At 40.4% G+C, this 27,806-nt stretch overlaps 1 protein-coding gene across 2 annotated transcripts; it reads right to left on the minus strand.

The window, feature by feature from the left end:
* Positions 1-1,001: 1,001 nt before the first annotated feature.
* On the minus strand, positions 1,002-27,806 carry trim36 (tripartite motif containing 36). 2 transcript variants are annotated; one of them, XM_069683186.1, is made up of 14 exons: positions 27,659-27,806; positions 26,301-26,535; positions 19,653-19,733; positions 18,244-18,590; positions 17,356-17,502; positions 14,772-14,867; positions 13,671-13,808; positions 13,320-13,435; positions 11,925-12,046; positions 6,781-6,898; positions 6,478-6,683; positions 4,215-4,398; positions 3,675-3,788; positions 1,002-3,229 (listed from the first exon to the last, which is right to left on the minus strand). In XM_069683186.1, exons 1-14 carry the CDS (start codon positions 27,692-27,694, stop codon positions 2,860-2,862), a joined length of 2,310 nt encoding a protein of 769 aa, XP_069539287.1. In that variant the 5' UTR covers positions 27,695-27,806; the 3' UTR covers positions 1,002-2,859. The 2 variants fall into 2 exon arrangements, with proteins under 2 accessions (XP_069539287.1, XP_069539286.1); XM_069683185.1 differs by lacking the exon at positions 19,653-19,733 and having other exon boundaries at positions 26,289-26,535.

Genomic DNA, 27,806 nt, shown 5'->3' on the forward strand with positions numbered 1-27,806 from the left:
TACACAAACAGACACCCACCACTTACACACCACATCCAAATCCTCTGGAGAATACACAAAAGGGACAAATGCATCATCACTTATTTAGAGTTAAGAAAGAATTTGAGAGTTACTGACAAAATAATTCAAATTAAGTAGTTTTTAAATTTCACTCAGTATCAAGTAAAAGCTCATTTACATCCACGAAGTAAAGTATAAACTTACAGCAGTGCAAATTGTCTTTTCAGGCTTTTCTAAACTTGTTTTCTACAGCCTGCTTTTTAATAAATATTGCACCCACACATTTATTATAGACACCTGCAGAGCCAAACAGTTGCTGACATGCTACAGATTTTTAAAGTGCTAGCTTGGGATTAGATTGAAAGCCAGCCTGCTAAATATTTGGTTCTAAATTCATGGCTGATAAGCAGGCTAGGATGCATTTTACTTTATCAGATGTGATGCTGAGATTACATGCTTTTTTTCTATAACTACACACAACTGTGCTGTGACCCCTCGTGGAACAATTGAAAATAAAACAACCTCAAAAAGAAAGAAGCAACATTCAGCTGTTTGTTCTGCAAGTAACAGGAATACATTCTGTGATGGAAATAAAACTGTGAACCTACCCTGCCATAAATGCATAGAGGTGTTAAGAAACAGTCAATTTAAAATACAGGTTTGTGAGCATCGAGGGCAGGAGTGACAATAACAGACAGCAACACGAGTGAGACAAAATGTGCACGCTGTCACAGAATCCAATAGTTAATGATTAAAGACGTTACTGTCCAGCTAAATGTAAGAGCATGAATTTATTAAATGTTTTTAACCCCAAACAAAAAGCCATGACATGTTCCAAAACATTAAAACTGATTTATCAAACCAACACCACAAAAAGGAGGAAGAAAAGGTCGTTAGTACCGTTTGAAAAACCCTGACAAAAGGCAGCTGAACAGGGTTATAAAGTTTACAGTTATTCAGTGATACACATATCATTAAAGTCCACAAGCAAACACCAAACAAGCAAAAACTGATAACATAAACAGTTAAGATGTACTTAATTTCACTGGAAATAATATACTCTGCATTAATATGTACATGGAACTTAAACATTTTCAAAGATCAGCTTATTATCTGACATTAAAAAGAAGGCGGAGATGTTGTTATTGATTTTAAGGGACAAATCTGCAACTCAAATAAAACGTATTTCTGTGAGGAAAGGTACAGAAGTTAAGGTTTTCCAGGCCTGACGGATAGAGGTAGGTAGCATCGGCCCCAATCACAGGGCCAGAAACCTGAGAAAACACACACACCTATTACCCTAACCCTCCAGAAATCAAAATATACATGAATGTACAAACAAACCTATGTGCAGGCACATATATAGTATATGTCTTTTTAAAAAAACAAGTGTTGCCTAACAAAGAGTCTGCAGTGTGACGTAAATATCTGATCTGCTGTAAACAAATCCAATCAACCTCTAAGATGTCTGGCAGCCTGATCACCAGTGACATACTAATATGCTACACTTCAAGTGTCTGCACTGCAAGTAAACGGTGGTTTGAATAGTAAAAAAAGTATTTAACAGTGTGTTTTTTGTGAAAGCACTTTTGAAAGGAACCTGAAGAAGTGTGTTCAAACCGTGTCCACAGGCTGCTTGGCCACAGATGTGTGTTTTGCACTTAAGTGAGCACCAGAACCAACACGCTTTTGTTGAAAGTGACTTTTGCAGCTGTCAAACGGATGTTGACTACAAGTACACGGTGTAGTGGTACCCGGCTGGTTTGATGATGTTGGAAGTCACATTCAGTGCTGTGCAAACAGTGAGAGGCGTTAAGGACCGAGTAACTCCTCCAGGATTCGTGTTTATGTGGGTAAAAGGTGAACAGTTGTGAATGTGAGTGTTTGAATTTAATGTGCTGATTATGTCTATAACATTAAAAAGTGAAGAAGCTTAATGGGTAGTGATCAAAATGTGATTGTAAATGTATTATGTGCTTGGCTTCTTTTAATATATTGTGCAAAGACAGCTGAACATAACCGTGACAAGGAGGAAAAGTAGTGTTTTTTTGTGAAAGGTCAAGATTAGTTAAGTAACAAGTCATAATGAAGACCATTTATAACGTTAACACCAGTGTCTGTGATTACACTAACTACAGTTAAAACATACAGTATATATGTTGATACATATTTCCATAATGCTTGTGCAATGAAACCAAAATCTGCCTGCTAGAGCAAACTAAGTGAGCCATCTCCTAAAAAAAAAAAGGCACAAAGGCGCTAGCTTCAAAGTAGCTACAAGGCTCTCAGGTCCACCAAGATTACATCTAAACCTATGCTGCTACGTTTAGACAAATAGTTACAGAAAAGAGCCAATGAAACAAAAAGATCACCCAGTTATTAATATACATAGAATTATCTATAAACATAAACCTGGCAAAAGAGGAAGTTTAAGTGTAAGCTCCAAGGCGATTTAATGTTAAAACAATTAAGATTCAAAGTTACTGCAGGCTAACTTTGCAGCCAGCTCCACTACATAAACAGCTGATAATAGCTGGTAATTAAAACCAGGTCGAATACAATTAACAGATGCAGAGACTTTGGTAGGTAGAGAAGACTTATCACGTACCACATACCATCCGCTTTGTATAGAGACACCAATATTCAGTGTCGTTCTCTTGCGTGTGGATCGTACATTATACCTTGCCGACTCCTGATCCAACTTTCACATTAAGGACCAAAGACCCTGATCACACCTGTCTCATCTGACTTTAGGAATAACAATTTGGATTGTACTCCATCACCCTGTCAATAAAAACAGCTCTTCCCAACACATGCCAAAGATTAAATAGATGCACGTCCTAATGCATCAATCCCTCCTCAGAAGGTCAACCTCTTCGCCGTGATTAACTCATCCAGCTGTACCTTCCCACTGCCCATGAGGCCGAAAGCTGGATACATTGTTCCCGAGCACTCTACCTGCCTCTCGTAAAGGCACCTCATGGTGTCGGCGTCGTAAAAATACACCCGGCATGCGTCGTAATCTAGGCATACACCCAAGCGCTGTGGCATGGGGAGCACGCGGTTGCCGGGGTCGCTGGATGCTGCGTTTGCTGAGGAAACGGAGGAGGATGAAGAGGCCTTGGGGATGAAGAGTTTGCCCATGCCCAGGGTGAGGAGGGTGAAGGGCTGGGAGAGCTCATAGCACGCGTCCTCGCTGCCGCTGTCATGCCCGCTATCGTGGTCATACCTGGGGAAAGAAAAGGAAGAAGAGGAGGGCAACGGGCAGAAGGTTTTTAAGATCATTACAGCTCCATGAAAAATGCTTACTAGCTGAATGCTGCCTGTGTTTATCACCTTGTGTGCATTATGTAATTACCATAATATTAAAATGTATTTGTGTAAATAATATGTCCTTTAACATGCTTTTACATGAGCTGATCCAGTGAGAAAGGCAGGCTTTGTCTGCGAGTAAGCTCTTTACGAGTTTAGACTGGCTCTCTTACATCACAGGATTAGGACTCGACACATCTAGCGCTGTGTCAGGGTTGTTGTGTCTGTGTGTTGCAGTCAGGTATGTAAACGGTAGAGATTAACAGTATTTGTGCATTTTAGTTTCAGTTTCACCACGTGTCAATTTAGTATGGACTACTTGTAGATTACAGCTGTGTGTTGTGGCATTTGGTTGTACTTACCTTGGGCTGCTGGTATCTCTGGGATTGTGAAACCATTCAATCAGCTTTGAGTCAGAGGCAACTCCAACTTTAACCATGTACGAGTACGGCTCCACCTTGAAGGCCCAGTAGTGTCTGTAAAACAGAGACAGGAGACTATGATGACTCATCTATACTCTTATCTCCTGATGTGTCCTCTGACTTCCCAGTGATTAATGATACCACTCTCTTAATGGAGGCTGATTAAGATGGTTGGAAAATGTATATATCATACCACCTTGTGCTGAGAAATAAGTTTCCATCTTTGCTTCAGCTCTTAAATATTATATATCCAGAAGATAGTTGATAATCTGGTGAGCAAGTTACCAGCACTACTGCCTGGATTTTATCAGTTTGGCCTAGATTTAAGCCTTAATGGCTAATGTTTGCTTAGATCAAATCTCTTCTCCTTAAAGAAAATCTTCTATTGAGGGTTCCTTTACAGTAATTTGTTTTGTCGCAAAGTTATCCTTCTAGACACAACTTCTTAGTAATCAATAGTGTTCTCAGCTTCGGACATACCTTCCCTGAGTGATGCCTGTGTCCCCAATGATGTAGTCTAGTCCGATGTAGCTGCCCGTCTGCACTCGATCCGCAGCGAGGAGGAAGGCCATGCCTGCTACGTTATCCACAGTGTCCCGCCTCTTGTTTAGAATGAGACGCTCCGTGCTGAAGCCACACTTGTCGCTGAACAGGAAACCAAAAGCTGTAAAAGAAGAGGCAAGTGCAGAAGAAATCAGGCTTTCTGAGTGCATACAACATGGTGGTGGTGTATTTCCTCTTCTAGGTTTGGAACCGGGTAGGTGACAGGAGCTGACACATGAGGGCGCCATAGCACAATCTTAAAGAGCTACTCCAAGACCTATTTGCTCTGATCACTACACCATGTGGAATAACAGCCCAACGATGCTGCCATTTATATTCCTCATCTGGACGCAATTAAATACGTTCTATGAATAGTTTATGGGCCAAAGGCCACGATTACCATAATCCAGGAGACATATAGGCTGACGTGATTATGCCTGTTCACTCAACCATCCCATGCAATCTGAGATGCACACTAGGGAAGACCAGTTCATTTGCATGAGTCTAGGGAAGCCCTGAACAACTAGGCCATGATAATGATAAAAGTATAAGCCTGCCTAAAGGGCGACTAGACAACAATGCTGCAGTTTAATGTGATGTTATGTAGTTTGGATGCATAACAGGCTACACTGGGCTTAATTTTTTGGGGAATATTGGCAAACACAGATTACATTCTCTGATGATGAAATGAGGACTAAATAGCTGTTGTGCGTCATAATAATAATACAATTCGCTAGGCCACTCTGCGAAGTCTGTGTTCTCTCTCTGCTTCCTTTTTAGAGACTAAATGCTGCAAAAGAACATGAGATAGTAAATTGCTTTGATCATTTATTATATAAATAATAAAAGAAAAATGGGGCCACACATAATTGATGCAGCATGAAATTAGTCCCAAAGCAACCATACTTCTTAATTGAATGTGAAATTGAAATAGAGCTTGATCATTATAGTATCATAGTAGTTTTTTTTAAATAGCAAATTAATGGTCCAAAACTGTTATTTGAAACCTGTGGCTTCCTTCATTGGCTGAAAAAATAGGTGACTCATCAAGAATGATAAACAGTGACAAGCAAAGACGTTAGTGCTTACATGTTTTAATGTCCTTATCACTGTAAGCTGTCTACGCTTGTATGTTTCGTCCTCTGCGTTTCACCCCGGCCTGAAATTTCACCTCATTACTGACGCACAGTGAATCCATCCAATCAGTCTTACACGAACCAGAGAGCACAGGAATGTTCCAATCACAACACAAATGATGAGGCTTGTCGCAGGACAAAAAAAAAAAATCAAAGCCGTATCAGATTGGGGAGTGACATTTCATACATGCACGTAGGCATGTGACCGATTTGGGATAAGCAAGAAATGTGTCAAATTTAAGTGACAGAAAATTATCCCAGACTTTTTAAAACTAGAGTATGTTTAATCACCTCAAGCGGTCAAAAGAAAATTGTTATGTTTGCCAACTAGAATAGAAATCAAAGAGACACAGTCCCTCACCGGGAGGACACGGTTCGGATTCAAGTTCAGCAGATGGTTGGGAATGATGATGGGTTTTAATGAATTCCACCTTGGCTCTGTCAGGCGAGCTTAAAATGCCAGCAACAGATGCAACTGCAGGTTTCTTTTCCAAGCTGTGGCACCATTCAACACTCTCCACTCCCACACACTGAGACAAAAGCTATATTGGTTTCAGCCATCTGACACACAAAAGCTATTACTATGGTGATGAACTAAAACACCATTGTGCTTTATTACCTTCATTAAGCATGTATGAGAGAATTCACATTTAAAAACAAAAGCATCTGTTATCTGATAATCTTCCTTTAAAAAACACTGAGCTCAGTGCAGGACACTCAGACGTGCTCTGAGAAGTAAAAGGGATCGAGGAGCTTAGCTGCTGCCTTGGCCAAAAAGAGGCCCAACAACAGGGGCTGGTCCTCTGATAGCAGCTTAATCCTGTCAATTAACAAGTGCAACAAAAATTACACAGCTTGAATTAATTGAGCTTTAGGGAAAAAAGCATGAAGGTTTATGACATGTCTTTTTTTTATCACTAACAATTTGTTTATAGGAATTCCTTTCCTCACACTCGCTATACAATCGCTCGTCCTCCTAATTCCTTTCCTATGCATGTCCAAGTGAAGACTCAGAGAACAGACCAAGAACACATATACCCATTAAGACTCTGTCTCAGTCTTACCAGGCGCAGGTGGAGTGTGGAAGGACACCTCAGGGCTGTAGGGGCTGAACATGGAGTTCCTGCAGCTTCGGACCCTGAAGGCGTACAGGCTGTTCGGCTCCAGGTCACACACCACAGTGCTAGCACCATACACCCTGTCTGTAGACCTCCAGGCGCCACTGTCCTCACCGTCCTCTTGGGATGGGGACTGGTTTGGGCCCCCGAGTCTGAAGAGAAAGAAGATTATAGTAGAGTAATTTGGATTTTGTTTTCTACATAGTAATCAGCTTCTTGTTATTTATTTCCTTGTCTGTTTGTACCCACCTGCGGTATTCAAGCATGTGGTGATCTGTAGGTAGGTGGTCCTCTGACAGCCTCCAGCAGATTGAGGCCTCATTGTAGACTTTGCTATTGGACAAGTCAATCAGAGGAGGGTCTGGAACTGAAAAGAGTAGGAAAAAGTGCATGAAGAAAGAAGCCAGATTGAACATTACAGCGGTGAATGCGGAAACAGCCGTCTCTGGTGATTAGTGAGATGTAACAGAACATGCACACAAACGGAAAAACTAATACCGACACCAGGAAATCTCCTGCTTCTTAATCATGTTTAGTAACGTCCTACGCCTCAATAAGTTGGATTTAAGCAAATGCAGCAGCGTGAGTGTGGCAAAGATTAGATTTGTCAGGATCAGGACTATCCCCTCGGGACAATGGACAAGACTGTCTTGCATAATGGAGCCTGTTAAGAGGTTTTCACATGGACTCACTGCCAGGAAAAGCACTCTGTAAAACACCCCCACCACCACCATCAACACCACCTCTTTTCCTCTCTCCTACTTTCTAACTCCATCTCTTTACCATGGCCTCTTCTGACCCCTTCACACCACTTTACCCTCCTTGCTCTACACTATTGTCATCACATTTAATGTCTTTTTGCATCCTTTCGGTGGTTGTAAACATTTCCTGTGAGGCATCAAGCTGTCTGACTTTGCATTACTGAAAACAGCAACAGCACCACTTACCATTAGTCCTCTTATTTATGTAAACAGCAGCAAATCTGTAATGATTCTATTCACCTCATTATTTCTTCTTCTCTCAACAGAATCACTTTACTGTTTCCATGTAGGTCATCATTTCTTTTCTCTCACTTGAACCGTTTCTGTGAGAATCCTTGTCTCCTTTATAACATTTTCCTCCTTCTAGCTTTCACCCTTCCCATTTTCTCCATCTTTTGACTTTCCCAATCCCTCTAATTGGGATCGTCTTTTCTAAAGCACTTTTCCCCCTAAAGACAGATTTCCCCGTTGCTGATCGGTGTCACCGCGGCTGCAGAGCTTTCTGAGCCTCCAAAGTCACTTGGCTAATCCTTAGTCTTTTTCTGCCAGACACATGAGCTCCTTCCCGGACTTGTGCCCTCTTATAGCCCTATGCACAGTCATGTACAACGATATCTCTGCGTTGGTAACATACGGTATGTGCTAATACATTACAGAGAGTAGATGATGCATTAAAAAACATGACCTCTTTTTCTTTGTTGACATCCCTGAACTGTGAGATTTAATAATAGGGTGCTCTTTAACTTATTTGCCAAGAAGAGTGAATTAAACAATCTTTATAGTGCAACTCAGACTCTAATATTTCCTTAAAAAGAAAAATTATAAATCAAAATGAGCCAATTCAATAAACTCACCTCATAATTTATCTCCTAACCCCTGAAACAACACAATAACATACATCATCCTCACGTTACAGTGAGTAACCTTTTAAAACACATTCAGGCATTCTTTAAGAGAAACTAATAAGCTGCTACGCTGACAAATAGGATTCCATGTTTTCACCTGTTTCCAACAGATGGACCAACAGGCAAAAACCAACCCGGGCAGTCGGCCATCCATCCCAGCAGGTAGCAGTCACCAGAGTTCAGCGACTCAGACAAAAAAGCACTATTGATCACGTACAGTAGAGTCTGCAGCCAGACAGACAGAGGCGTTGCCAAGTCGCACCGCAGGAAGCTGCTTTGTCTCGAGTCCATTTTTATTTCACGGCCCCACTTCAGATGATATATAAAATGTGTAATCTGCACAAAAATGATCTACCCCGTGCTGTAGTATCTCTAAGAAGGTTATTAATAAATCAAAACTTACGCTGAATACTACTCTTCTCTCAACTCTTACTTCTAAGTGTGACATTTTTAGGAAACTTTTCAAACTTGAGAAGGGCCACAAATGAGCATTTAGACTTGACAATGCAGTCTTTCATAGACTCTTAAGAAGAGGGGTTGTGGTTAAATCCCACAGCAATGCCACTGCAAGGTTAAGATGGGAGTGGAAACTTGCCATCATCAAACTGGGGAAAGTACGACAAGAAAAAACGGGTACAAACTACAGGCATTTAGCAAAAACTAATATTTAAAGTTCAGCCTTGTAAACAATGTTAATGTGTTCTCACTTTCCTGTATAATGGATGTACAGTATAAGAGCTTAAGGGCACCATCCAGAGACACTATGGTTCCTCACTGCTGCATTGTTTGCCAAGACTTAAATTAAATTACTGCGGAGTATAAATGCCTGAACAGCTTCCTTTCTCTCTGTGAGCTCGGACTGAGAGCATCATCAACTCCCACAGGCCACTTAGATTAACATCAATACGACCGCAACCAAAGCGCTACACGTGCCACTTTCCAAAAAGGATGCAGCAGTGATTCATTTTGAGGTACAAAACAACTTAAAAAGTCAAGAGAATAGTCTAAAGAAGAAATCAACTAATATCCAGTAATTCCTATGTCAGAGTGAAAGAAAACTACAAACCTACCAATGAAACTCTAAAATGATGTGGGGATTGGGACAACTAGATTTGTTTCTCATAGTTCTCCGTAAGACTGCCAGCCAGCGCCTCATCCCACCTAGGTGCAGAACTGAGGGCTTCAGGCGCTCCTTTGTGCCCACTACCATCAGACTGTATAACAGCAGTGGAAGCCATGGACTGTCTTCCTGCTGAACTCTCATACAGGACTCTCATCACTCTCACCTCGTTGACTCTGAGCTCATACCATACTGTATTATCTCATCCTGCAAACCATGTCACTTTATCTTGTCCCTTTGTCTTGTCACTTACTCCTACTTGTATAACAGTCGTATATACCTCATTTTTTATTTATCCATCAATTCTTATTTTTATACTGTATTTACTGACTTGCTATTTTGTCTTTGTGCTGCTGCAACATCCGAATTTCCCACCCGGGGATCAATAAGGGATTATCTTGTGTTATGACACAAATCCTAACCAAAAAATTATGGTAATATTTTAATATTTTAACACAAAGGTGAAATTAACTCCTCAGTTTCCCTCAATGCAAAGTTGTCTAAATGTTTTAACAATGCACAGCTGTCTATGTACAGTTTATGTTGATTGAGTTGAAGTGTGTCCTGTGAATAGTCAGGTTTTACAGAAGGAATTCTGTAGGTATGAACATCTTGACAAGTCACTGGAGCAGCAACTATTTAAAGTCTATTCACTGCATGTTTGGGCTTGCAGCATAATGCATTATCCTTTGGTAAATGTCCAATGCGCTTTTTAACACTTATCCTTTATCAAATTATCAACTCAAATGTGATTTATAATAGGTTTATCAAACTGTCTTTTCAGCTGCTGAGTCATGCAGCAAGTGGATCATGAGTCTGGAAAGGGCCAACTGTAGCCTCCAAGTTAAATCTCACATCACTGATTTTAAACAAACTAACAGGGCTGCTCTCCGTGTAACAAAACAAGCCAACGGCCACAAACTCCTGTCACCCGCAGCTTTGTTTGTCACCAACAGTCGCTGAGACAACTGTCAGTTGTTTAGCTGCGTCCACTTGAGGGAAAATGGCTCCACGCCAAAGAGACCTCAGCTTTGTCCACAATGTCAGACACATTTAATCCTGATGAAACATTTTTCGAATGTCTTGAAGCACAGCTGCCACTCAAACCTACACCCCTTACTTTGTATTGACACAGATCAGCCCATCATTTACAGAGGGCTCTTTTTACAGGATGCCCCCAAACCTCAGACACCAGTCAACTGTCTTATGCTAAAAAAGTGCCACAGCCAAGCGTCACTATCAACAACAATGACTCAATGACTCACATAATGTTGTCAGGTTAGACTGCAGCCACATGAACGCCAACTGAAACAAGCCTCTGCCAGCTGCAGGCAAATGCCACAAACCATCACTTAGGACTAGAGATTGAGAAAGACTCAATACGCCCATCAACGTCATGCAGTTACAGCAGGGAGGCGGACAAGGTAGATCCAATATAACCACCACATTCTGCTTCTGTTGATGCAATAATGTCCAGTTATTGTGCAAAATGGTACCATGCAGACGACTTTGATGATGGTTTATACGTTTAATTATTAACAGTTTAATCTGACAATAATTATCAAAGATTTGACCAAATGTTGCATCACACACAGCAGCCACTCTGCTCCATGATCGTAGTTTGTCACCTTTTAAGGCACTGACTCACCTCTGATCTCTCTGACGATTGTTTACACTTCTGTATTTATCTTTGCAACCTGCTCAATTATCTGAAGACTTTTGATCTTCGCTCTTAGAAACACATATTGATCATTTGCCAATGTCAGCAATCTGATTATATGAAAGCTCAAGTAAAACTCCTTAGTTTCTACTGGACTAAGCATCAAATGTACAGTTTGACAGTTACTGTAGGTACTTTGCTGCATTATAATAGGACACATACAAAGCCCTGTTAGCTTGTTTATTTACTTTCTTTCTCCGTCCCTCAACATTAAGTCTAAAATAGTGTGTAATAATACTTTGGAATAATCCCTCCAATTCATTTTCATAAAAAAAATAAGTATGCCTACTCAGTATTAATCCTAGAAAAATGTCTGATTCTTACATAAATCAAGCCTTTGTAATTCAGCAGACCAGAAAAACGGGTTCACAGAGCAGCCAGTATTGCAGGATTCCAGGATTGTTTATCCAATTTAGATTCCCACACATGACCTCTGACCTCTTAGCAAAGCACCGTTCACAGGGCCGTGCATGTGATGGACAGGTGATGACAAACAGCTTATTCTGACCATATGAACCTGTGTTTACTAGAGGGCTACCAGGAAAGCATCCGTTTAAAGCCTGTGTCTGACAGTTGAGTTCACACATGCAGCCTACTCTGGTGATGTCTGGAAAATGTTCCCAGTGTGGTGCGTGTGTGAGAGGGGCAATGATGTGTGTAAAGGTCATATGCAAACAATGTATTGTAACAGAGAGCTATTTTAAACAGGGGTCCCAAAAAGGTTTCACCACAATGTAAATGTTTCATGATTGTTTTTGGTAAGGGTCCTTCATCTAGGTTTAAAGTCAACTTCAGAGGAAGTAATTCCTGAAGTTAATTAGCTTGTTTTGTCGGACACTGTCACAGTAAATACTGCCTCATGGAAAATAACATAGAATGGGTCGTACCTCCACCAAAGCACATCTCTTTGAGCAGAGTTTCTTCTCTGGATGTGTCGAGCACAAACTCATCAAAGCAGGGGTCGGCTGATGGGTGGAAAGTCCTCAGAGACTCTGTGGCCTTCTGGATCCTGAAAACAAATCAGGCAGACTTTAAGTAATGAAATCTTTATCGATGGAGACTTGTCTGGCATCACATTACTTTTGTAAGTTCACCAGAGGGACGACTGCAGGTGGCCTTATCTTCTGAATTTCATCAGGTATGTTCCACCAAATCTTAAATCAATCTTGTACCCTTGGGTTAATAACCAAGTTTTTCTACATTTCTAATAGCTCTCATAATTCAAAGTGAGAGTCAAAAATCAAGTGGAGAACATTGCAGAAGCGACAGTATCATGCTCCTGAGAGTGAAAAGGTTTCCTGATTATCCAAAGCTTTTAATGGAGATCAATTAGTCAGCTTAGAGCAGAAGACGCTCTAAGACGCTCCACACAGCGTTGACTGAACACTTTCCTTAACTCTCCTTGACATTAGTAACCTCTGCACGTGGCTTTGTGTGTTCCTGACACACTCCAGTCACCCAAACACATACTCAGATAAAAATAAAACAGACCAAATCCCACTTATGAAACCCCCTGGGAAACGAGAAGGAATCACTGCATGTTAACTGGTACTGTGGATTTAGTTAAACAATCAGCTTCTGTTTTTTGTAATTAATTTATATCTGGTGATCATAACAAAGCTGCTTAATTATTCATTTGAATGTTTAGTGCAGTCCAAAGTCAAGATTTTAGTAAAACTGTGAATAATGATTCCTTTCAGGCCCGGCTTAACTTCCTTTTTATTAGGTTTAATGAGTAAAACTTCAACGCCAGAGAAAAGCTTACGTTTACCGTTTGGAATTACGATCATTTAGAACAGTAGCCGAATCTCCACTGAGAAGTAGCTCGGTTTGGATAATATTGAAACCCTATCATATGAGCTTAACTAACAATTATTTTTATTCATGATTAGTCTGCCGATTATTTTCATGATGAACAGTTTAGTTAAAATGTAGCAAAAATGTTAAACATGCCATCATAGCCCAGAATGACTAAATTGATCAAAATAATTGACTGTAATTAATTTTGTTTAACTAAATTAACTGTCACTCAAGAGAAAATATATTTTTAGTATACATGTCATTGTTTCCTGGTCATTAAAATGCTGCATCTTAAAATAGGTAAATGAGTTGCTAATATGTTGACTGTTCCAGTGAGTAAAATAACAACTAACTGCTTTGCCTCACTACCTAAACATCCACATTTCCATGGTTGTAAACATCCTCTGAAAGAACCCATTCATCAGCAAAGTATTATCGTCATTTATTGAAGTTTAAATATGCTCAGTGTCACCAAGGTCTACCTGGTGTGTAGCTGCTTTGCTGTCTGCACAAAGCAGGACTGATCCGTCTCTTTCAGCACCTCCTGAGCGTAGCCAACGAGACCGCTGTTCTCCAGCATGCCCTGGTACTCCTCCACCTGGGACACAATTTTAAAGTTGTACATAAAATGTATTCATATCACTATAACCTGTGGCTTTGTATTGAACAGAAGAGATGGTTTGCACTACTTAATCAGACATGTCAAGGAAATTATTGAAGGACTCTTCAAGGATACTACAATTTCTACAGGAGGGAATATATTGAGTTCAGGAGGGACACATGCCTTTCAAAAATACTCAACAAGAATAAAACTCTGTTCTGGTATTTCATACCTGGGACTTGAGTTGTTCCAGGCGTCGGTTTCGGGACTGTTCGATTGATCGCAACATCTCTGACTTCCTCTCCTGCAGAGTCTCAAACAGACGCTCAAAGTGCTCATTGGCCCGACGCTCTGCTAGCTGCCCATTTTCCTTTACAGAAGAAGATAATTTTGTCATGGATTTGTCTAAAGCAAATCAGACACAGCATATCATCAGTTAAAGTTGTGGTAAAACTTTTGTTTCACAGAAAGTGGGGCTTCTCCTTCATTGTAATACAGTTCTGACCAATGTAAGTATATAGACAGAATGATTAATAGTCTAAAGAAAAGTGTTCAAAAGGAAAGAATTCCAAACATCAGTCATGCACCTCTTACAAAACACAAAAGCGGAGGCGGACAAACGTCAGAGTAAAAGGGGAACAAAGTCAGGATTTGCCTTCTCCCTCATACGTGTCTCAGTTTCAGGCCTCTGTTTCCTTGTTTGTGTGGTTTGCATACTGTTTGTTTAGTGACCTTCCTTATTCGCACACAGACAATGCGTGATTGTTTCTTCACTTCACTGACTGGTTCTGTGAAAACTATTTCAATATTTGCTTCTTAATAAAAAGATGTTCAGGTACTCGCTTTCTAAAACTATGAATTTAATATCGAGACATAAGAGAGGTATAATTTAACAATTTTGCACTTTAGTTTGATTCAGATTCATTCTTTATTGCCCTTTATAGAGAAAAAAAACAATTGACAGACTGTAGACAGGAGGAAGTCTGTTAAATATTTCTGTTTTGGATGTTTAAGGTGTTAAAACAGCTTCTGAAGTCTTTTTAAAGAAGGAGGAGTAGAGGGGGTTAAAGACGAGAGGGTGGGGTCTAAAATGAGGAACCTAAAGATGGATTAGTTTTACTGCCTGCTGATTTATTTGTTTCATCTTAATTAAATACAATACTAAATCTTTTGATAAAAAACTAAAACAGAAACATCACATTCCAGAGGGAAAATAAATTAAATTCAAGTTTTGAAAATCAAATGAAAACCTCGGGCAGCATGCTATAAAGTCTTTGGATTAGAAAGAAAAGGGATTCCTGAGTCACTGCAGCGCGAGTCAGCTCGCTCTCACCTCAGTCTGATTGATGAGCAGATCAAGCTCCGTAATCTGAGTCCTGACCTGGTCCTCTTTGCTGATGAGGTAATGGATACTCTTGGCCAGCTTCTCCTGATGAGAGAAAAGACCAGAAGCAATTACACAGAGTTTCATACAGTCTCGAAACACTGAAGAAAGTCCACACAGACACAGCACTACAATGACAAATAAAATAACTGTTAGACATTATCCCTGAATTTAAAGCTGCTTACACATTATCAGCAGTAAACCGCTCTGCATTGGCTGCGTAAAAGAACTTTACCATTAAATGGGCAGCAGTTTGCACCCACGGATATGTTATCAAGACCAGAATACGTGGTTGCAGCTCACACTTGCTTCCAACTTAACCCAATGACTACTGGCACGACTGCAAACAAAATCCCCCTGTCGCCCAGAGAGCATTTTCCTTATGGGCCAAGATGTCAGTTTCATAGACATCGTTTATCAGGGTAAACTGCAATAAAGGTAAAATATGATTATCTACAAATGTCCCAGAGCCAAGGAAAGCTATTAAAAAATCTGTCATGTCATCACAACGTGCGGGTTGAGCAGCCCCTTACAGCCTTGGTCATAGGGAAGAACAGCACTGCACATATTCAGAGAGCTGCATAGCCGTGAAATAAACCTGGAAGATAGGAACTCTTTTGTAGAGTAGCCAGGAGTGACACATAGAAGCAGGGGAGGTGGTTGTCTAGAAAGATGGAGTATGGCTTCCTTGCGCTTTTTTAAAGACTAATACTTTGCCGCGTGTGGCCTCTGTGGCCCTACGATCTGTGCCATACCTCCAGCTAAGCAAAGGGCACATGTTTATCATGTGAAAGCAGCTTAACACTAAATACATACAAAAGGTTCATTAAAATGTGAGTTATTCCAACGAATAAAGTGAGATTGAGAGCTCACATTCCCAAGCAACAGCTTTGACACGGATCAGATCATCTTTAATTTGAATTTTTTACAACTACAGCAGAAACTTTAAGTATTTCCTTGACTGACGTGCAGAGCGGCCTGTATGACCCCGTGTGACCCCGTGTGACGCAGTGAGAGACGGTTTCAGTGGGTGCAGCTTGTCAAAACAACATTCGCTTCAGTATCACAATTATATGACATGTGCATTACTGTTCAAAGCAAATGAAACCTAAACTGCTTCCTGTTTGATAAAGGATTCCCGGACTGTTCAGGACATCTGATACATCCTGCAACAACTTGAAGATACGATACACACAAAATCACGTGGAACAAATGGTCTCATTAAATATTAAAAAGCACAGCAGTGTTTCTGTCAACACAGACCAGCAGATTGAATTTCACAGATTCTGCCATGACTTGCTAAAACCACCTAGCATTAAATCCAGTAAGCTGATGTGCTCATGCCAACAAGATTAAATTACTGCTCAATCTGTTTCATTCAAATCTATTCTGTTAAAAGGTTTGATGGTCTTTTGTCCTTCTTTTATAGCCACCAAACAGGTCGTCATCAGATCTCCTGACATTTCTGTCTTCATATAAACTAAACACTACAAACTGAATTCTACTGAGTGGCAAAAATCTGATCTGAGCAATTAGTTTTAACCCTGATAGCCAGCCTGGGTTTCAGTTTCCAAACAAAAGAGATATCTGCAGCGCAATGTATGCCAGCACAGGTCCAGGTCAGGCATTAATATTACAGCAGGAGACGAGAGATTCAGGGACCAGACGGTTGGTGATACAGCACAAAAAACTCTGCCCTAAAGTATTTGTGTAATAGTTTATCTAAGACCCGACATTAATCCCACTGAGTGGAAGACATTACTCATAAAAAGGCTTTTACCCTGTTAAATCATAAAAGCTATGTAAAGATTTAAGAACCAATTTGCCTTGAAGTAATCCTTCTGTAAACTAAAAGGTATTAATCAGACATTCTAAAACAGTGGTGGTCAAACTTTTTACACCCAGGACCCCTAAAGTAAGAGATTTGTTTGTTGAAAGGCTGCTTTTCTAGAAAATTACTCTTTATCAATCCTTTGTTAATCCTTTCAATGGTATTATTTTTAAACTCACTCTAATCCCATCATAATCCAGTTTTCTCTTGCACTACAAAACTCAATTTCCACCAACACTAACACCCAAAAAGTAATAACTATCTTTTCTCATAGGGTTAAGGTGTCTGATGAGGTGGGGTATATGGCTTTTGGTCTCTTTTCTGCTGCGTCACCGTCTGACGTCACAAACACCCCGGAGACAGCCTTAGTAAACAGTGAAGATGTTACGGTGGTACGGTCTTTATTGTATCTATCACTCATTCAGTTTGTTCATTAAACTCAGTGTCGACAAATTTGGAACAATGTTCAAGCACGGCTCGGTCGGAGACGGGTAGGATTTGTAGCTGAGATGACAAGGAGTCGCAGAAGCTACTCACAGAGCATAGCATCGCGCTGGAAAGAGGTAGGAGATTAACGTGTCAACACAAGTTTTGTGTTCCCACCAATGCCGATCGGAGCCAAGCCAATAATAACCTGGGTCCCATTAAGAAAAAAAGCTGGGTGTTTTTTTGACCAATGGGAAAGCGGCTCGAGTGTGGTACCTTTAGGATCTTGTAGGCACTGCTCATGGAGGTGACTTTGTGGTTGGCGTGGGATCCTCCCAGCTTGCACAAGTGACACACGGGTCGTCTGCAGACCTCACAGTACATGTTCACCTTCTCCATCTCGTGCTCCGGACACATGAGCACCTGGAATATTTAACAGAATAACCATAAGTTAAATCAGAGATAAATACACAGACATAATTGTATTTCAACTATTTTAATGCAATACTCTAACTGCAGTTATCAAACATAGACAATAAGTGAAACAGGAAGATGACCTAAACTTAAAAAGCATGTAGACAGATCTGTGAGCCACTTCCTTGAGTGTCTTAAAATAAAGTCTTAAATCAGCACTTTTTTTACTGGCAAGATCCTCATCAGAATTCACCTCAGACAGCATTTGGCCGTTTGCTTTACAAAGGGATTAGAAAGAGCAAAGCCATGTATTGACAAGACAAGGCATGTTTGCAGCAAGACTTCGAATGTTGGTGTTGTTTTCAAAGATCAATAATGAATGAAGCAGTCAGAGGAGAAGATGTAGATAGAAGTGTCATATCTAATGGATTAAACTCCTCGTATATTCTGATTAGATTGTGTCAAAATGGCAACATTTGTGTGAATATTTCTATTTTATGATAATTAAAGACATTAACAATTAGGAAAACACAGATTTTAGAACACTCCACCTGATTCATTTTCAAACATTTCTATTTAAAGAGTAGAGTAGAAAAATCTATGCATGCTAATGTTTATTTTGACTCGTGACAACGTGTCTCCAGAGGTTCAGAGTCCAACTGAATGCAAGTGTTGTCTGGGTGCCTTAAGAAACAACAGATAAACAGAGAAACACCAAAGATAAAGCCTTTCCCAGGTATTGATACTTGCCTTGGGCCTAAAATTAGTGGTGGGACCAACATACTCATGCTGAGCTTTGGGTGTTCCCCATGGGTGGTGCATCTTGAAGCACTCATTGCAGTAGCTGGCCTTACAGTCCATGCAGCTCTTTGTAGCCTCCTGCAGCTGTGGAGGCTTACAGATGTTGCACATAATCGCGATGGCTGCACGGGCTGCCTGGCGGTAGCGCTCGACGATGCTCTCCAGGGTGAAGTTACGAAACAGCATGCTGATGCCGCGCTCGCCGAGGTCAATGTCGTGCTGACAGCCCGGGCATGGGATGGTGGTGACCCGAGGGGTCACAGAGCCTCTGCGCCACCCCGGGGATGAGATGGAGCCTGGAAGAGAGCGGAGAAGGAACAAGTGAGAAAAGATCATGTGTAATAGAGTCTCAACCCCTTTGGGTCACCCAGTTTCCACTCTTGTCTGAGGCCCTATTCTGACATGTGAACAACAATGTCCTTTGACTACAAGTTACAGTGAAGGAATAGTTTCCAAGAGTTAAATGGGGGCTTTGAAAAATGTGAACCCCCATTTGTGTTCAACAGATTCTGGGCTGAGATTCACAAAAGCAGAATTACATCATCTGCGTGATTTGCCAAGTATGATCTTAAGGCAAAAAATGCCTTTGATAACACACTTGGAAACATTGAGCTGTAACAAATAGGGCCTCAGTATGTCTCCCTCTGTGCTTTATTTCCACAATGACCAATACTCCATAATGACAGGGATGTATGGAGCAAAACATCAGAACAGGCAATTTATCGAGCAGTTGTCATTCAGGGAAATAAGTGCAGGAAGAGAGACTTTCCAAGAGCACTGGGGCAGGTTGAGGAATGATGAGATGCAGGATAGTCATGGGGAGGATGGCATCCTTGGAGCTTATAGAGAATAAACTCAATGTCTGTATGAGAGATTAATTTATCAATGCAAGTCAGTCAACATTTACCACGGGGGTAAAGAGTTTTGAAGTGCTCACAAAGATCTGGACAAAAGCAATCATTCCATTTCCCTAAAATGAGTGATGAAGAAAATCAAAATATGACCTACCAGTGCATCATGAATCAAGCATTGTACCTGAATTACACAGTGCGAAGTAAAACGTTAAAATAAAAATGTCCTACCATTAAATTGTATTATCACATGTCCAGTTCATTGCATTGGCACTTGATTTTACAACAACAATCTCCTCTTAAAGCGACACGGCTTTCAAGAGTCTCACAATATTGTGCTTGTCACTGATGCAGCAGCATCGTAACAAAGCAGCAACACAGTAACACGAGGTCTCACGCAAGGTCACATCACAGACGCAGGCAAAACACAATACACACACTCAAATAAAGCCAGCAAACTCAAGTCAACACGAGGCAAAGGAAATGACAAAAGAAATATTGCTTCACGTTTTTGGGGGACAGGGGAAGCGAGGAGTGCTGGATTTATCTCATTTTGAAAGCCAGAATTTCCACTTCGTTTCCGAGGACCTGGAAATTAAATCAAACACTCCTCAGGTAAGCGAAAACACAGGTGAACTATTTCAACACAACACTTTTGCAAAAGAAAAAGGTTCAGCTGAGGGAAAAGCAGCAGCGGAACAGCAAACATATAAACTACGTGTTATGTGTAGCTAGCTGTGTGCATGCCGTGTGACAGAGTGACGTGAGCAGACCTGAAGACTGACAGGGGAGGGACAGTGTAACACCTAGAGGCTCAATCTGTCTGTGTAAGACAACAAACTGTACTGAGGTGCGTTTGCCACACTCTGATGACCCGTCCTACCTGAATTCAAACTGAAAAACATTGTAGTGTGATGTTACGATGCAAAACTCGGATGATGGAGATGAAGGTGACATGGGCTTGTTATTACGAGTTAAGTCATTGGATGAAAGGAGAAGTCTGTCAGAAAGTCTTCTTATCTGAGCCAATGACAAAATACTGCAAAAACAGTACGCTCATGTAAGTGCGTCATGTTGGGGCACTGAACAATGACTCAGGTCCTGCTTAGGATAGCAGGAGAGATCAGACAGGAGGGGCCTGCAGTAAAGTGTGTGAGTGTCTGTGTATTGATTTGATCTGCAGAGGGAGGCTGCAGAGTCGAGGGCAGAAACTGACGAGTCATTGCAGAGCAAAATGGACTCGAGTGGTTTATTTTCCCCAGCACAGACAAAGTGTAATGCTGGAACTGATTTGTATGTTTCAGTCAGTAATCATGGTCCCATGGGTGAAGGGAGTCTTGTCTAGTATTCTGGGGCAGTTTAATTTTTCTTTTCAGGTTGGTTGAAAGTCTGTTGTTTTCATTTTTGTAATATTTTGTTTTGTCCTTGTAGTGTAAAGAGTATATAATCTAATAATAAAAATTCTCAATTTTTATCAAATTATAAAACCTGAATCAATCGTTCGTCCAGTCTCCGAAAGGTTGAAGTAAATCTCTTAGGGTTTTAATGAACTCCTGCTATTCTTTTTTAAATAGATTAACTGATTATGACGCATCATTGGTAGCTGTTTATCTCTATCGCTCCTATGACTGTATTCATTCTTTCAGAGGATTAGTATAAAGATGCTATTTCTTGAGGAAAATGTGCTCATACACTGAAGAGAAAGACATTTTTTCTTTAAAACATCCACTGAGCACAGCAAATAATTGCATTGATTGGCCAACAAAACAAGTATTCAGTTTTGTTTTACTTGGCCAGCAATCTGACACTTTTCAATTCAGCGTGCCCAAAATGATTAGAGGTAGGCAGAGACAGGTCTGAGCTCTTATAAACCGTCTCTTAAACACTAATGATTGTCAAGTGAGAAATAATTAGCTCCCTAAAGGCACAAAGACATCAGTCATTAAAAGCCAGTGAAGAATCTTAGCAAGCCCAAACATACTGTATGTTTTTTCTCAGTATGCATGTGTGCGTTTAAGTCTGAAAGAACAGAGACTTACAGTTCAACAGCTCATTAAAGGAGGCTTTACTTGTCAGCATGTTTGATGAAGTGAATGTAAAGCTTTGCTAGTGTACAAAAAACACACACATTCCTGTGCTACTTTAACTTCTAGGAAACATCCTCACACTTTTCTCACTGATATTAATTTAAGCTTGTTTCAATTCCTTTTGGGCTAACCTCTCCGACAAGGACTCTACTTCCCCTCGATTCTCGTCTCTCCTTCTTTAACTCTTTGCCACTCCTGTTGTAATCACCGTTCTTCTGTGCTGACTCATCATTGCTTTAAGGTTTTTGCTTTAAATCATTTTTCCTAACCTGCTTACAAAATTAAATACCACAGTTTGATTCTGCAAAAAACCAGAAGCATTTTTAATTATCTTTAAATGCCTGGTTGATCTGGATGAGAATATCAGATCTCTTTTAGGCTCAGTGGACATTTTCAAGAGGCATCTGCCTTTTAGTTTCAACTATGATTACATATCATTAAGTGCAGTAACTGAAATAACTCTCCTGAAATAACTATTTTGTACCTAACCAGTGGTGTGAGTCTGTATGGTTGTGTTGACAGAACTAAAGTAGATTAAGTAGAGAGATGGTAGAACCAAACTAGGGTTTTATGGGGTTCTAGTAACACTGTACTCACTACTACAGCTACTCAAAACACGGAGCCCGCGTCTACCTCGATTTCCAAACGACCTTCGCACTGTGGCTGCAAGCAATGAACAGAGAAGTGAGGTGAGACCAACAGGAATATGAAACCATACATAACGTGAAGTGACGTTATTTTAAAAAAACAAAACATCATGACATTTGGAGAAACAAAGCCAACTTAAATAAAGCGAAGAAAGAAAATCTGGTTATGCTGTTCAGAGTGAAATACAAAACAATGTGTTTATAATATACATACAGGATGTGGACAGTTATTAAAGTACAATTAACTCTTGACTTGTGCACTCAGATTGTATCCTAAAATCGTGCATAGATTTCTGCTCAATGAGCCCATGTACAAAGTTGTGTCGGAAAATCACATTACTGCAATTTAAGTGTACTTTTCCGACATCCATCAGGCTCTGGGGTACCATTTACATTAAAAAGAAAGTTTGGCATTTTGGGAAATATGACCATTTGATTTCTTGTTAAGAATAAGAGGAGAAAAATGTCTGTATGTTAAATATGAAGCTAATCCCAGGAGACAGTTAGCTCAGCTAAATTAGCATTAAGACTGGAAACAGTGGGTAACAGCTAGCTCTTTCATATTACAAAAAACATTCTCCAGCAGAAGCACCTATTTACAGTTTTTTGTATAGATTACACAAACGTGTAAATGTCCTCTATGAAAATAAGTCATCTGGAAAACTTTAAAAGTCAACTTGAGACATGTCTTAACTTTCAACTCTAATAGCTACCATTAGCTTAATAAGCATGCTAGCTAAAGCTAGTGTTGTCTGCCAGTGATAATTATTTAGTTGGCAAAAAGTCTGCATTTACAAAGAGGGGCTTGTTTTCTCTATCTAAAGTGAACAATACAACTGCATGTGACATGCAAGAGCAACAACAATAACTAAAGTAGACGAGGCTTGAACTCTTTGTGCTAAGCCAAGCTAATTTTCTCCAGGCTGTAGCCTAGCTTCATACTTAGCATACTAAAATGAGTACTGTGTCAATTTTCTTCCACTGTTGGCCTGAAAACTAAAACACAATATTTAACATGTTAAACTTTCCCTTTTAAAAAGGGGACTTACGCCATCTTTTAAGTGCACTTATCAAGAGTTAGCTGTTGAACATAAATGCACCATGCTCTGTTCAAGCCCCAGTAACTTAAAATAAGATGAAGTTGGGAAACAATGCTGATGAAGTTTTAGTAACCGCCTTCCTCTGTCCAAGCACAGAAAGGCTTGTCCAGGCTGCACACTGATAAATATAGCCTTAAGTCTTTTCTTTCTCTCCCTTCAACTAATCCCTCATTCATTCCTCACAGGCAGGTTGCGTCACCATGGCTACCAATGATCTGATTGCCCAGCGTTGGAGGCGGTCAGCAGTATTGCTGTGTTGTTTTGTGTGGGAGCTAATGTGCTCATAAAATACTTTCTTAAATATTCTTAACATGGGGAGAACTTGTGTTTTCTTAATCTGCTGATTAAATGCACTCAGCTCGGGAAAAGCTTCATTGGGTAATCCTCAAGGGAATTTCACCAGAACAAAACAAGTGAAAAGTTTGTGTACAAAAATAACCCTGATTAATTAGTTTAAAATTTAATTCACTTTTTATAGACTTAAAACAATGTGAGTCGCAATCGGTCATAAAAAAGATGCAACACAGCAGTCCTTGTGCACAAACCGGCTTTCAGCAGTGCTTCAGATTTGCTTAGTTAAGAGCAGGATTTGATTATTTCCTACGTCAACAGATGCAGTCCTGCCCGTGAAGAATGAACTCATTCAGGTTGAAGGGGGGGGGGGGGACTCTGAATGAGGGACGCTGTGTTCGAGAGCCCAGTCTCGGTGGTTTTGAACCATGAATGGCTGAATAGCTCCCAAAAAAGTTGTCCACCTCACTGTACTCTGGGGATGTTTATAGCTCCTCTGGTTTTAGATTCTCAGGGTTTCTGTGAGGCACACTGGCATCTCAGTTAAATGGATGCCAGGTAAGACAAATGCCACTCAGTTACAAAATGTAGGGCTATTGATTTGAGAAAGTTTGTCTCAAGAAAAGCACTCGTTTAATCATAAATCCATACAAATTATTTACTATAGTCCTTGTAGTAGAACGTCCAGTTGGCATAAAGGAAATTAACAGTTAACATGATAGGAAATTACACAATACATGAGCATGAACATAGAAATATAACTTGAAAGCTAATGCAAATTGAACAACAGAAGTATTTTTCTGTTTGGGGAGCTGTTTTATCACCATCAACAATTACTATTAATATTTTTCCAGCTTTAAGCAGCTCCTCCAATATCCTTTGAGTATTAATCATAATTAACACAGTTTGAGTTTTGCATGCTTACTTTTTATTTAGTACACTATATTTTGTCCCATTTCCAACATACTTAAACCCCACTTAATGTTAATCTTGAAGATCTGTTTCGTTCTCTTTGGCGGCACCTGTGGCGATAAACGGTGATTGTGTGGTTAGTCATCGATCTTTTCTTTGTTTGTTCAGCCATAGTAGATTACTGTTTACTTGCAACACTTACAGGGACCGGAAAAACAGCCGCTTGGCTCTGCCTACCCTCTCTGGCAGACCAACCACTGCTGGGTGATGGAAAACACGTCACTAACTGGGACCGCTTGTGATTTTTTCCACGAAAGTCACCACCGAGACCCAGTCCATAATACTGCAAATGCAAAGGCTTTCATCATTGGGCCATAGGCTCAATCATTACTGTGTTACCTCATTCGGCGATAGATAGTGACTTAACAGACATTTATTTAAATGAAAATCTTCGAGATTATTACATTAAAATAGGTTTTAAGTATGTTGGAAGGTGTAAAGTTTAGATTTGGGGCTCAGCTACCTGAGCAAAAGTGTAAATCTTAAAACACAAGTATAATGTTAAACACCAGTGATCTAGTTGCCATTTATATCCTCTCTGCCAAGAACTTTAGTTGTGTCCCAGCTCCATTCTACATAGTTATAATATACATTATATACATAGTATAACAATACAGCTTTTGCAGTTAGTACAAAATGTTATGTTAATTATTTTGCTAGCACAAGTTTTTCCTCATAATGTAATATTGTTGTTCAGATAGTTCTGTATTCATCTCAACTCTGGTTTTGCGGACAAGAGCTGACAAGAGTACAAATGAGACGACATCTTTCTGGAAATGGCCCGCAGCCCAGAGCTCTCAGAGGGCAGAAAGGCAGCCTTGTGTCCCACCGTGCCGTTTCAAGGCTTAGACATTGACCTGCTCAAGCTTGGCTGCAGCAGAGCCATGTGGTTAGAAAAGAACAAATGTTGTGACAAGTTAACTTAGCTGGCCTGCAAGTCTCCCCCTCCTCCACCTCAGCTTTCCCTTCCTCCACCTCAGCTCGGTTTAAAATGCCTTAAAGGACCTTACAGATGTGCTTTGTTCACCCATGCACAGAACATACACAAATACTGTACATCTGATTAAAGGCAGAAATGATAGCTGCTCTCTGTTGCTAAAACATTACAAATGAAGATGTGAGCCCTTGCATGATTGAAGGGGATGTTTGATGCCCCTGGGCCCTGAGATGCAGACAGTGAACAATTAGGACTTGAGAGAGCTTGTCAACATTTCTTTTCTCTAGGTAGACAAAAACTACAGCTTGTCAGGTTACTTTGCTGATTGTTTAAAGAGGCCTGTAAACGCAGACAGGATTAGAGGGAGACGTGATGACTGACAATGTAATGGCTGAGGAGCAAAATTATTAAATCATTTTAATGTTGTTCTGGGTTTAACTAGGACAAGAGAGGGAGGAGGGCGGTGTCTGCACCACATTAAAACCTAGATATAGCACAACAATGCTTGGCCCATTTCATCCATAGTTTCCACTGACTTATTTGCTTTTAAACTTTATTTGTGTGGGCTAAAGGTTTGGTTATTCGTTCATGAAATACTCTTTTAAAGTGGCACAGCCCATTAGGTAATTGAATATGCCCTTTAGTTTATTCTTGCAACCACATACATTCGCTTTTGATCCTTTTCTTTTGAGGTTAACCCCAGGCTTCACTCCCTGAAACCTGTTGAATGCAGCCAAGATGACAGCAGAACTATAGCTGAAGTAAAGTGAATTGGGAGGAAGACAATGTAAAAGGAAGTCGTAAAGTTCCTGATAAAAATCCCATATTGTCTGTCTTGAAAGCCTAAACGGCCTACGATGCATTTGATACTTTCCTGTGCAACAATCACCCGATCATTAGCTTCCATTAGATCAAATAACACTTCACTGAATCACGCTGACAAACAACAGAACGAACACGGCTCCTACTAATGCCTCAACACACTGTTGTGAAATGCTTTTAACCTTGGAGAAATGCGAGATCCTCCTCCTTTCTGCACATGATAAAATCCTTCCTGTAAACACTTTTATTCAATCTGCAGAGAAAGTTTAGTATCTTTGGTTCCTTACCCCGAGACCCACCTGATCTCACCAGCCTGTCTAACCTCTCCATGGAGGGAGAGGGCACCCTGGACCGGGGGCTGCCAGGCAGGGAGCACTCGGAGCCGGCATCGAAAGAGTCCTCATGGTTCAGCATGAGCAGCTCCCTGACACATTTGTGGCAGACGCTATGCTGGCAGGGCAGGATCAGTGGGTGGGTGAAGAGCTCCTTACAGATCGGGCAGATCAGCTCCCTTTCGATGTTTTTGATCGGTACCTGGGGATGGAAGCATAACAGACAGACACCGTTTCAACTTTTACATTAAGGATTTTTGCATACGATACTGTCAAAACCCATGTCTGCCTTTTACATGCTCAGCAAAGAACAGGAGAAACAGAAGTTGACTACAAAGACAGAAATAGCATCCCAGATCAGTCTGTAATAAGACGGTGACTTCAGTGTTTTGAGGATACAGCCTTCTTTGATTTCTGGAACAATAACCTATTATTAGAACATTTAATATGCAGCTGCAGTAGGCCTATTGTCTGCACTTTTAGCTGTGAAAACAACATTTTGCAGCTCCCCTGAAGGTAGAAACTGGGCTTTTATGGTAGATTCAGAAAGTATCAATCAATTAATTTGTATTTATAAAGCGCCAAATCAAAACATGAGTTATCTCATGACATTTTACACGTCTAGAGTGCACTTTTATATTATTTCAAGATACCCAACACTAATCCACCATGAGAAAGCACTTGGCAACAGTGGAAGAGAAACAGACAGAAACTTCGAGCAAAACCAGACTCATTGGTGAACGTCCATCTGCCTTGACAAGCTGGACCAAGGAGGTGGACAGTCACAATTACAGCTGGCCATAGAGTATTTACTGTGTTTCTGATGTATTACGTAAGACAGGATTAAGCTCGGCTAAATATAGACAAACAGTAGTAAAACAGACGATTCCAGCAGCTCACGTTTTAACATTTAAAACGAGAAGAAACGTTTTTAAAACAAGCTACATAGTTAAAACTGCGCTCTATGATGTGGCTACTGATTAAATTATTTAAATCAGCCGGTGTCATTAAATTCCACAATTAAATGTGCTTGAGCAAATATCAAGTTAAGAAAACGCCTCCACGCGTGTAAAGAGACAATACCCAGAAGGATAGAGGAAGTTTAAACAGAGAGAGCAAACAAAGCTGTCAAAGGCGAACAGTTTCTTTACGAAATGTAACTCGAAGTTAATAATGAATGGACGCAAGCTTGGGGCAGTTTACAGGCTAACTTCTCCCATTGTCCGGTCTCTTTACTTGCACAGCAGAGGAGCTACAGGCTGCTAAACAATGACGAGTCGAAAAGCGTTGTTATCATCTTCCCGGCTTCATAAATCTTAACTTACCGCAGCAGTGCTGCCACGCCGCTTCTCTGCAGACATGCTGAAGGAGAAAATATCAGCCTGTATGTCTGGGTTAAAATAAAAACACCTTATCCGGCGTGTTCTGTCTCTGTTTAGCTCGGGCTAAAAACAAAAAAACTTCTCCGGCGCG

This window comes from Semicossyphus pulcher, unplaced genomic scaffold (assembly GCF_022749685.1).
Source record: "Semicossyphus pulcher isolate SPU_LCO1_2020_fin unplaced genomic scaffold, fSemPul1.0.p SCAF_6, whole genome shotgun sequence".
Classification (NCBI taxonomy): Eukaryota; Metazoa; Chordata; class Actinopteri; order Labriformes; family Labridae; genus Semicossyphus; species Semicossyphus pulcher.